We start from the raw sequence: 12714 nt of genomic DNA, 5'->3' as shown, positions 1-12714 counted from the left end.
CCTTATCACAAACGCAACAGTAATCTGACAGTGTTATCTTTGCTTTGGCAAAAGGTTAATTATTGTGATATCCCAATTGCAATAGAGAAATACTGGGAAATGTCTCTAGACTGATGGCATTTCATATCGTTCAGCCTTATAATCTTAAAATGTGAGCAAAATCACCTGTTTTGGGATCACTTTAGACATTATGCTACAGCAGTGTTTCCCAACCCTGTTTCTGAAGGCACACCAACAGTACACATTTTCAACCTCTCCCTAATCAAACACACCTGAATCAACTTATCATAACATCAGAAGAGACTCCAACTCCTGAAGTTAATGGGTCAGAAAAGGGAGACATCCAAAATATGTACTGTTGGTGTGCCTCCAGGAACAGGGTTGGGAAACACTGTGCTAGAGAATCATCCAGTACTAGCTCTAAAGTGATGTTTGTGAATTCGCAATGGTTTCTGCTGTTCTGACGGTCAGCTGCAGATGTGAATGAATGGCGGAAGAAAGTAGTTCCTTATACAAAAGGATTTTTAGATTCACCGTGTTTGATTTTCTTTTTTATATACATGATTATGCTGTAGAACTGTTGTATAAATGCAATATCACACGAGTAGCAGTGAGATATGGCTGTATATCATCACTGGTGGGAAATACAGCCATATCGCACTGCTACTTGTGTAATATTGCTCATGTATTTATTTTCCTTGTTAAATCAAACACTGTATATGTTTTCCTTGTTTAGAACCAACATAATTTTTTAATTGTACAAAACTGATGTCATCCATTTCTGCACAAATCAGCATAAACATAGCACAGACAAATGGCATAATTTTGAGGATTTTTTATTTTTATGGAGTCTTTTCACACTATAGTACAACATGTATTTAATATAAACCCCATGTAATCTTGTAAATCCTGGTTTATCTTGCTTCATGTTTCACACAACATATTGTATACTTTACCTGAGGTTAATAATTAATAATGGTTATTTACAATATGCTCTAATGTTTCACACTGTGTTTCGTTTCATCTGTCACAGGGGCAGTCTCTTTTGTAGTTTTTATTAGATACTACTATATTGTACCTACCTTTTGAACAGGTATCACTCCAGTGACAGATGCCTTTATTTCTGAGAGTGTGGTATAACATTATACATTGATAATTGTACTACAGTATCTACAGTTTAATGAATAGATTTTTCAGACTACATGTTATGATCTTCTGTGCTCCAGATCACATGTTTTCATCATTTTTTGACATTTATATATTTTTTGGGATTGCTAAAGTGAATACAGTGTAATATTTGTGTCTATGAGGTATGTGGTTGCTTGTCTTTTGCTAAGCATCTTGCAATTGTACAACATTGAAACAACTGTTCATTGCATACTGCACAATATTGGCAATGCAATCCAGGATTAAGACTACAAAGCTGCATAAATCCTTCCCCGTATCATTGTTGTATAACCCTGGGTAAAATGTGGTGCTAATCATCTTTCTAAGTTACAAGTGTGAATGTGTGTGTGTGTTTTTTATATTATTGATATATGATATTATTGTACATTTCCTAATCCATCCTAATATCTAACCCCAACTATGACCTTAATGACTATTAATTAAATTAGGAGTTTATTGAACTAAAAATCATAGTTTATGGTTTGTTAATAGTGAGAATACCTTAAAATAAACTGTAACTACAAAAAGTAAAAAGCGAGCATATATTAAACAGTGATGTGTTTGCTGGGCAGTCTTTCACTGACACTGAGGTTACAGCAGAAGCCCTGGTATCGTTTTTTTCTACTCTTGGCTGTTATAGCGATACTTCTGTATACAGAAATGAGCACTTGTCTGCAGAGCAAGTTTTCTCCACCGCGTCTATCAGCTGTGATCGCCGTTGCCGTTTATCAGTGTAATTAACCGGTGAACAGTGCCAGACCGTTATAGCCAATCGCAGCCCTTTCTGTTGAGAGCATAACCAGTGGTGTAAGAACTCGACGACGCTCAGACAGCTAGCTGGATATTTACATTTGTTTATTTGCTATAAATGCTCATGTTGTTCTGTGCATGTACTTGAGTTTTTAAAGGTACAGTTCATATATCTGATTATTTGTGTTAAAGGACAAAATTGTATTGCAAATAATATATAAATATAAACATATTTATACATTTTAAATACAAAAATTATTGTGCTGTGAAGTAAAACATAAAATTGTGGATGGAAAGCACTGTCAATGCACCATGATGCATCGAGATATCGAATTGAACAGAATTGATGGCATGATAAACGAACCGAACCGTGAACCAGTGTAGGTTCACAAAAAATGTTTTTCAAATGTAAAAAAAAATATATATATTTTTGTGTGTGCAGGGGCGCTGCTAAGGGGGGGTGGGGGGGAGTTAGGAGGATTCTAAGGGCCCATACATTTAGGGGGCCCCAGAGACATTATCAAGGGCCTGCGCCAATACCCCCCCCCACCCCCCCCCCCCCCCTTCACTTTCAGCCGCGATACCAACTACCACTCCAACAACCCCCCCCCCCCCTGCTCTTCAATATCAGCTTGTCATAGAGCCCATGTGTGTGTGTGTGTGTGTGTGTGTGTCTGTGAAGGTTACACATAAATCCATTCCAGTAGTACATTCTATGAATAATTACAATAATTACATCACAATAAATGCAATGAATTTACAATCCATTCTCAATATAATGTTTTGATATTTCAATATGATATTCACTCCATCCTTCAGAACAAAGTCTGATCTTCCATTCAGCTGCCACAGACGAGTGAATTTCACACAGTGAATGAGTCATGTTGTCAAAAAATGAAATCTGCTCAACCCAAAGGAAAAGAAACAAGCAGCACAGATGCACATCACATTACTAGTTCATTTTACAAAAAGTTATATTAATACTAAAAGACAAGTAGCTTAAATTGCTTTTTTTTTTTCTTGTCTTGACAATATCATGAAAATGTTCCTATTTATTATTGGCGTGTCTTAAAAACTAGTGTTTTTACAGTCAGTTGAAGGGGAAAAAGTGGCAAATTGCACTGTGTTGCGTCAGTGGCTTGTCTACAATTTCAGGTAAATATTGCAACACAGTGAACATATCAAAATGAACAAATGACTAAACTTTTGAAGTACTACAGATAAAAACTATTAGGAGAGTAATAAGACATAAGAAATTATACAATGCTCAGAATGTTTCATGTCAATAAGATACAAGGATCAAAAATTTTAATATATTTCTATACTTTCTTTACATCAAAGAAAACTGCTTAAACTAATTATGATTATTGCACAAACATATTAAGTAGGCTGTTTTCAATGTTGAAATTGTGATAATTTTGTGTGCACCAAATTGTGATATTAAAATGACACTGAACTCTGGTGCAATCATGCCAAAAGTCCTCTGCTGTCACAAAGAAATATTACATTTTAAAATATATGAAATTTTTTTAACACATTACTGCAATAATGTTTCATAACATATTACAGTATTTCAGAATTAAATAAATCTAATATCCTATTATCAGAAGTTTAGTGTTAGCAAGGTCATGGATTTAATTCTTATACCTTGAATTCACTGTAAAGGCAGTGAAACATACACCTGTTGTAAATGAACATTCGCAACAATAAGCTGACTGTAAGAAGGTTCATGTAAGAAAATAACTGTCTACATTGGTAGGGGTAGGTATCATTAGTCTATATTCCTCATTTAAACACGGATACCAAAATTACAACTGTGCAAACTAAACAAAGCAGCACTTGCTTACCGCCATCTTAAATATCTATTATGTTGACCACTTTTTCTTGTCCTGAAAATGTCACCATCTTTTGTTCGCTCAAAACAAAACAATCATTATTGAATAAAAAAGGTCACAATTACCAACCTTAGAGATAGAGTATAATTTTTATATACACTAACCGGCCACTCTTTTAGGTACAACTGCTTGTTAATGCAAATTTCTAATCAGCCAATCACATGGCAGCAACTCAATGCATTTAGGCATGTAGACATGGTCAAGACGATCTGTCGTAGTTCAAACCGAGCATCAGAACAGAGATGAAAGGTGATATAAGTGACTTTGAACGTGGCATGGTTGTTGGTGCCAGACGGGCTGGTTTGAGCATTTCAGAAACTGCTGATCTACTGAGATTTCACGCAAAATCATATCTAGGGTTTACAGAGAATGTTCAGAAAAAGAGAAAATATGCTGTCAGCAGCAGTTCTGTGGGCGCAAATGCCTTGTTGATGCCAGAGGTCAGAGGAGAATGGCCAGACTGGTTCCAGCTGACAGAAAGGCAACCGTAGCTCAAATAACCACTTGTTACAACTGAGGTACACAGAAGAGCATTTCTGAATGCACAACACATCAAACCTTGAGGCGGATGGGCTACAGCAGCAGATCACACTGGGCGGCACTCCTGTTAGATAAGAACAGGAAACACTGGCTACAATTCGCACAGGCTCACCAAAATTGGACAATGGAGGATTGGAAAAATGTTGCCTGGTCTAATGAATCTCGAGGGTCAGAATATGGCATCGACACCATGAAAGCATGGATCCATCCTGCCTTGTATCAATGGTTCAGGCTGGAGGTGGTGGTGGTGTTGTAATGGTGTGGGGGATATTTTCCAGACTGGTTTCTTAAACATGACAATGAGTTCACTGTACACAAACGGCCTCCACAGTCACCAGAACTCAATCCAATAGAGCACCTTAGGGATGTGGTGGAACCGCTTTATGGATGTGAAGCCGACAAATATGCTACAACTGCGTGATGCTATCAAGTCAATATGGACCAAAATCTCTGAGTAATATTTCCAGTACTGTGTTGAATCTATGCCACAAAGGATGAAGGCAAAAGGGGGTCCAACCCGGTACTAGTAAGGCGTACCTTATAAAGTAGCCAGTGAGTGTAGATTGCAAAAAGAAATTTGCTGTATTGTTCACTTACTGTAAAAGCTTTTAATTTAAGCATACACTTTAAAATAATGGCTTAAATGACTGCTAAAATGTTTTAGTAAAACCTGTACTTGACATGTCAAATTGAACTACAAAGAAGTCAAATCTACTCAACAAATGATGTTACTTTTGCATAACTTAGTTAAGAAAATGTGTCTAAATAACACACATGTAATGTACCTTAAAAATCTGAGTGCAAAAACCAAAATGAAGCAAATTTCAGTGCATTTTTTTCAGCGTGTAGCATTCTGCAGTAGCCTCTTCACGACCCCAGAGACGTCAGAGTCCTGCGGTCCATCAGCGCTTCTCCTCATAAATAGAGAACGTTCTCTAGACTATTTTAAGCTGATCTAAGCATCCACCTACCACTGAGCTGTCCACAAAAAAAAAAAAAAAAAAAACACACACACACACCGCTATCTGTCTTTGAGCTGTGGGTATATGTTGTTCAAATGTCCACAAGAACTACACACAAAAACAAAACAACAGCATTAAAATGTTTATGATATCGCCCCAGATCTGACTTAATGCAATCCACAGCTGCTTTTTTTAATGAGACGTCTCATTAAAACCCTCAACGCTGTAGGTTTAAACTCAATTAAAGCAATAGCAAGAGTCATGACCGGATGAACTTGACTTACCGATGTGACTGCGGTGAGAAGAGGCTTCAGACAAATGACCCCAAAACAACACAAGGGCCAAAAATACCAGTACGATCCACGCAAACGCCCTCTGCAGCGCCCGCTCCTGCATCCTGAAACACACACACATAAATAAAGCATATCAGCTCATGAGCGATACACTGATCACAAAGGCTATTAGCGAGCATGTTTCTGGAAAGGATCTCATTCTCTCCTCTGGCGCTATCTAAATGTCATCATGTTCTCCCTGAATGTTTTCTGATACACTGCTGAGTGCTCCCAAACAGTGAATTATACAGTTACTCACACAGAGAAAGAGAGAGAGAGTAAGCTTCTAGAGATGCTGAATGCCTAGTGGTGGATGATGGTAGTAAATTTGTTTATATATAAGTCAAAGATGGAAACAAACCAATAAAAGTGTATTTTTAGACAAGACCTATTTGATTTAGTGAAGTTTCACAATCTAATTTCAAGAAGAGCATGTCATATGATTGATCGCGGCTGGCATCTCACTCGTAATCAGCAATAATCCAATTAGATCAATCCAAGCCTACTATAAATAGACTGATTTTACCCAACTGCCTCATCTTCGGTTTGGAAGGATCCCCCCTACCACCCCATCTCCTCCTTTTCCTCCTTTACCAAGGGGAGCTCTCGAGTCCTGATCTCGATTCCCCTTATATGCTAATTTACCAGGTGGGAGCCCTGAGCCCAATTATCTCCAGCTTTTCCGGGACACCATGCCAAACCTGCTAATAGCGTCAAGCATTATCTAAGTGTGAATTCTTGAATTTGTATTTGAAGAGTTCAGATGCAAAAACCTCCATATATCATCTGAAATTTCCTCTCTAAAATTTGCGTTTTCTCAGCCTCCTATGTTTATGTTCAGTTATTTCACTTTAAAGGGAATGAAAATAAAGGAAAGTAAAATAACTGAAACTACACACAACAGCCTGAGACAAAATGCTTATTTTAGATGATAATTTCAGTTTGGCACCTGAAATCTTAATTTTATTATTTGTATTGTTCATTTACACTCAGGGGCCACTATATTAGGCACAACTGCTTATTAACGCAAATTTCTAGTAAGCCAATCACATGGCAGCAACTCAATGCATTTAGGCATGTAGACATGATCAAGACCATCTGCTGCAGTTCAAACCGAGCATCAGAATGGGGAAGAAAGATGATTTTAAAAAGTGACTTTGAATGTGGCATGGTTGTTGGTGCCAGATAAGCTGGTCTGAGTATTTCAGAAACTGCTGATCTACTGGGATTTTCACGCACAACCATCTAAGGGTTTATAGAGAATGGTCAGGAAAAGAGAAAACATCCAGTGACTTACTAATTCATAAGTATTAGTTAGTCTGTCATTATTGTACAGTGTAAAAAAATTATTAGTTGACTTTACTTAAAATAAGTGAGTAAACATAGAGCCTAAGTTTTTTAAGTAAATGAACTATACTACCTGACAAAAGTTTTTTTAAGAGCAAGAAAACTTGACTTCAAGTTGATCATATCTAAAAGTGACAGAAGGTATTTTCCAATGAATCATCTGTTGAACTGCTTCCCAATCATCACAAATACTGCAGAAGACCGATTGGAACGCATATGGATCCAAGATTCTCACAGAAATCAGTCAAGTTTGGTGAAGGAAAAATCATGATTTGGGGTTACATTCAGAATGGGGGTGTGCGAGAGATCTGCAGAGTGGATGGCAACATCAACATCCTGAGGTATCAAGACACAAACCACAGGAGAGGGCAAATTCTTCAGCAGGATAGCACTCCTTCTCATAATTCAGCCTCCACATTAAAGTTCCTGAAAGCAACGAAGGTCATGGTGCTCCAGGATTGGTTATCCTAGTCACCAGAAATGAACATTATTGAGCATGTTTGGGGTAAGATGAAAGAGGAGGCATTGAAGATGAATGCAAAGAATCTTGATGAACTCTGGGAGTCTTGCAAGAACGCTTTCTTTGCCATTCCAGATGACTTTATTAAGAAGTTATTTGAGTCATTGCAGAGTATTATGCATGCAGTCATCCAAGCTCACGGGAGTCATACACAATATTAATTATTTTTCCACTGCACCATGACTATATTCAATACTGCACAATATTTCTGTTAAGTGACAAGACTTTTGTCTAAGCAAAGTCAGACCTTACTGTACTAATAAATAATTAAAAATCAAGGCATGATTTTAATTTATTTTCGTAAAATAAGTGTAATCTAGAAGCCTTTGCCTTTCATAAAAGCCACTTCTGATACCAAATGATTAACTAAAAGTCAAGTTATAATTTGTTGTTCCTGAAACTTAGATAGGCAACAAGACTTTTGTCAGGTAGTGTATGTGCATAATTATAAAAATTTAGTTTAAATCAACTTAACAGTTCACAGTTACAATAGGTTTACTCGCTCATTTAGGTCAAGTCAACTTGTCGCTTTTAGGACAATGGGTTTCCTTATTTTTTAATAAATAATCACATTTTACAGTGTATTTATAAAGATGCAGTCTGCAATGGTAAAATGTTATAGTTAGAAAAAGCTCAATAATATGTTAACACAGATTTAGCACAATAACTATTTAGCAACAGGGGCTCTTATCCACAATATAAAAGCATTGAGTTCTTTTGAACAAAGTCTGTGTTGAGTAATTACTAATGAGTCTTTGTAACATTATAATATACATTATAGATTTATTGGGGGGGTCTTTATTGCTACATTTATAGAAGTGTTATGCTTGATTTTAAATTATTGTAAACACAGTTGTCATCCATTATGAGCATGTCCCCAAAAAACCCAGTTTGAAAAAATAATGGTCATTATTAAATCTTTATACTTTACTTGAGACAACCAGATTTTACACATTTGTCAGATAGAATCATTTCAATTTAATGCAAGTTTGTATGAACACATATTCTTTTACATATTTTAATAAGTACAGTTTCATATTTTATTAGATTTCTTTTTACATAAATACATCTGTTATGCTTGCTTGTATCTTTTATTTTCACAAAAGTTCAGCGGGCTATGTATGTTTCTAAAGCATCCTCTGAATCATTAATCACTACTCAAAATGGAACATTTCCTTTGCACTCAGACTCTGATTTCTGCAACAAACCACAGCAGAATTGTCACAATCCTTGCCATCATTAATACATGCCTCATCTAAAAGCAGCGCATCTATATTTCCATTCATATCAAAACTTCTAAATAATAATTTCACGCAATCTGTGTGCTTAAAGCCTCATTCACACTACAAGCGACTCGCAGTGGCAAAAATGACAAGCGACTGTTTATTTCAGCGGAGATCGAGCAACTTCCGGTGACCTCCGTCTATGCGATCGACAGCGACCGTTGGCGACCAGGTAGGCATGTCGAGCGAGGCGACAAAGTTGAGAGTACTTCAACCTTATGCAAATGAAGAGCGACTTTCTTGAGCGACAGCCAATAGGAGCACTAGTAGAGCTCACGTGATCCTCTCTCAGCTCAGAGGCCGGTTGTATTTATGCTGTATATACCTACACAGACCTGCGTTTGCAGCAGGTCACCACCCAGAGCGACAGGCAGCTACAAAGTCATTGCTAGTCTGAATGGGGCATAACCCTTATGTACAGTTGGGGCTGTTTTAATCCACTCTGGGGTGATTTTGTGTCTTAACTTTTTATGTGTTTCAGCTAGCAGAATGATTTTTGGTGACAAATCTTATTTTGACACATATTTTTAGAAAATGTGTTGAATTAAAAAAACCTCAATGATACACTCTGGGCAAATTTACTACCATTTTTTTATATTAGGCACGAAAACATCCACTAAATTAAACTGCTGTAAAAATGCATCAGATTAATGTTTTTTTTTTTTTTCAATTTATTTTGCATAAATTTGTTAATCAACCTCAGTCCTGATCAAAACTACTAAATTGTTTAGTAAATGACAGGATTTTAACTCTTTAATTGTCAGATTCATAAATGATGTCACTGATTTGGTAAAAAAAAAAAAACACAAAATGAGGTATTTTCAATATAAAAAGGAATTGTGGACTGGATTTTTTAAAAACGTTTATCACAGTCTTGGACATGTGCAACAGCATTGCCTTTGATGCATTGTTTTTGATTCATTTTCTTTTTTTGTCTTCCTAATTTACTGTTGGTGGCTGTGTTTGCCCCATTGAATTCCATTATAACCACAGTTTTATTACAAAACCATGACACCATACAATCATGCATTTTTTTGGTTGTTAGTGCTTTTCCCTGTTGGGAAGAGGTAAAATGTGTAATTTGTACTGTTCATCCTCAGTTGGCACCATTAAGCCTTTAGATAGGCCCATGCAAAAATGGAGTATAACAGCAAAAGTGTGTTAGAGTATGATTGTGACCTTTACACACTTACCTTGATGTGTCTGAGAAAATCAAAATATGCATCTCAGAACTACACGGAGTAAATGAAAACAAACACTGTGTATTTATGCACCATCAAATGTGGTTATAATGAAAGTCAATAGGGCAAAAACAGCCACCAACAGTAAATCAAGGAGAAAAAAGAAAATCTAACAATGCATCAAAGCCAATGTTGATACTAATCATTCACATGTTCTGACTGTGATAAAAGTTTTTTGAAAATCCAGTCCTCAATTACTTTTCATATTGAAAATATGCCATTATGTGTTTTTTTTTTCTTCACCAAATCAGTGACATAGTTTGTGAACTTGGCGATTAAAGAGTTAAAACTCTGTAATTTTCTAAAATTTTGTAGTTTTGATCAGGATTGAGGTTGATTAACAGATTTCTGCAAAAAAAAAAACATTTGAATAAAAAAATATGTGATGCATTTTTACAGCAGTTTAATTCAGTGGATGTTTTCATCCCTAACATAACAAAAAGGTAGCGAGTGAACAGTGCACAAGGGTTAACTCCATTGCTGAGAGTGGTCAAATTAATTAATCTGTGTAAATGAAAAGTTTACTTCATCATTTTGATTTCACATTAAAAGAGCATGTAAGTTCCAGAGTGTGTGGTGCTGCACACATAATTACTTAATTCCTGTTTTTTGCTTACAAATTACAGAATGTGTGTGTGCATAAATGTCTGTTGTACATTAATAAAGTGTACTACCACACATTTTGTTCATTTTTGAGAGAGAATTAAAGTCATAACACTTCTGAGACATCATATCAGAACAAATAATAATACAAGCTATCCAATAAGAGCACACTTCTATCACTGAGTCATATTTGGAAAACAGACTATTAGTTTGTGTACACTTTCTATTGATCATGGCAACAGTAATTCACCCAATGATGCTCAAATGATGGAGAAAAGCACTAGAACTGGGCATTTTTCCAAAAACATGGCATTGATGAATTTTAAAGAGCTGATTCAGATGCCTGGACTGCCGCGGTGGAGCGATGCTGTTTAGTCTGTGCAGAATATGCTAGATCGCTATAGTTTCTGCATCTCTCACAATCTCTGTTACACAGAAACGTCCTGCAAGATGGGGAATGTTGCTGTGCAAATTGCATTCAGCACTAATTTTAGGGGTGTTTGCACCGTTACCTGATTTGCATAATTCCTTTGGAGAATTGGGTGCTAACACAACACAAACAGCATGTGCAAATAAATGACATTATTAGTGAGCACAGTTCATTCTTAGTGAACTCTCTGCTGTTATCCCCCCCTCCCCGCAGTTTTGTAATGCCCTATTCTAGCCATCAGCACACACACACACACACACACACACACACACACACACATATATATATATATATATATTTATTATTATATTTTTTATAGAGACTATACAGTAGGTGTATAAAATTGAGGGCAATGATCAAAACATTATTGCTTCCATAAACACTTCCAAATCTAACACATTGTCATATCTCTATTCATGGGTTTGGCATTTCATTTGGTAAAAGGCTAAATTTGCAATAAATATTTGCTAGTTGCATAAACTTACAGTATATGCATGAGCAATGCTTCGGTGGCTTGATTCTGCTTCATAGCTTGTTTTACATTCAGAGTTTCTACACACTTTTAGGAGATGCAAAATATTGCCTGACATTATATAAAAGTGAATACATTGAAAGCAGGAAAATCCAACCCTGGCTCTTTAGAAATACTTGCATCAGCATTATTTTTGAAAAAGGTAAAATACATTGCTCTGGGTACATATTGTTGCATGTTTCAGATGACAAATCCACTAGAGGGCGCTGTCTGCATTTTTTTGTGAATGAGAAATAGGTTCCTTAGGTTATGTTTTATGTTTCAGATACACTTGCTATCAGAGAAAAAGTGTACTGCAACCACATAGTTGTACATACCTAAAACTGTTATTCAGCAGATTAAGATGGACTTTTATGGAAAAAATACCAAAAATGTCAAAAACGAGACGGCAGGGCATATCATCCAAATCACCTAGTGAACTTCTGACCTAAACCCCTCATTATTGTTTTCAAATAAAATGTAAGAGAAAAAGTGCACTTTAACTACATACTTTAACTTACCTAAAACTTCAGAAACAAAGTGTTAATTAGCAGATTAAGGTGGAAAAAAATAATAAAAATGTTTGCACAGAGAGAGGAGTTGGTGGAAGAAAGAGGAAGATAATCAACATAAAGAGGTGATTTGGAAATGGTTTGCCTGGCTCAGGAAAGTCTATGAGTCGCTGTGGGAATGTGTCAAATTATGCAGATTTAGCGTGCTAATTATCTTTCAACCAGCAGAGCTCATAGAAATCTCTACTGTTTAAAGCTGAGGGTTGGGCAGGAAAACCCCTGCCTGGAGGGAGATTTACATTGTGCAGGTGGACAGACATGAACACACAAAAAAAGACTGTCACTGTCATTTTATTTTCAAATGATAATCACAAAAATCTGCAGTGTGTCATTTCTGCACCAAACCCTGTTTTTATTCTTCAGACACTCCACGTCCTGTTCTGCGGATAACTTTAATCAATTGCCATGGGCATAATTTAGTAGACATTTTCAAACCTGTTTTCATCACTTATTAGTATAAGACTTCAACCTAAGATCTCAACCAGAGATTCAACCTTTTTGAAAATATGGAATCGTTGGGTTAGTGAAAATATCAACCCATGCTCATTATTGATACATACC

General features: G+C 36.3%; 1 protein-coding gene across 1 annotated transcript in view; it reads right to left on the bottom strand.

The window, feature by feature from the left end:
• tafa3b (TAFA chemokine like family member 3b) overlaps positions 1–12714 on the bottom strand; it is a 168562-nt gene that overhangs the window by 71081 nt on the left and 84767 nt on the right. The window contains exon 2 of the mRNA XM_056463508.1: positions 5599–5711. Within this exon, the coding sequence (XP_056319483.1) occupies positions 5599–5710 (112 nt within the window). The 5' untranslated portion in view covers position 5711. The remainder of the gene's footprint in view (positions 1–5598; positions 5712–12714) is intronic.

This window comes from Danio aesculapii, chromosome 8, assembly GCF_903798145.1.
Source record: "Danio aesculapii chromosome 8, fDanAes4.1, whole genome shotgun sequence".
Taxonomy (NCBI): domain Eukaryota; kingdom Metazoa; phylum Chordata; class Actinopteri; order Cypriniformes; family Danionidae; genus Danio; species Danio aesculapii.
The sequence above is the reverse complement of the archived record's forward strand: the minus strand, read 5'-3'. Positions and strand labels throughout refer to the sequence as shown.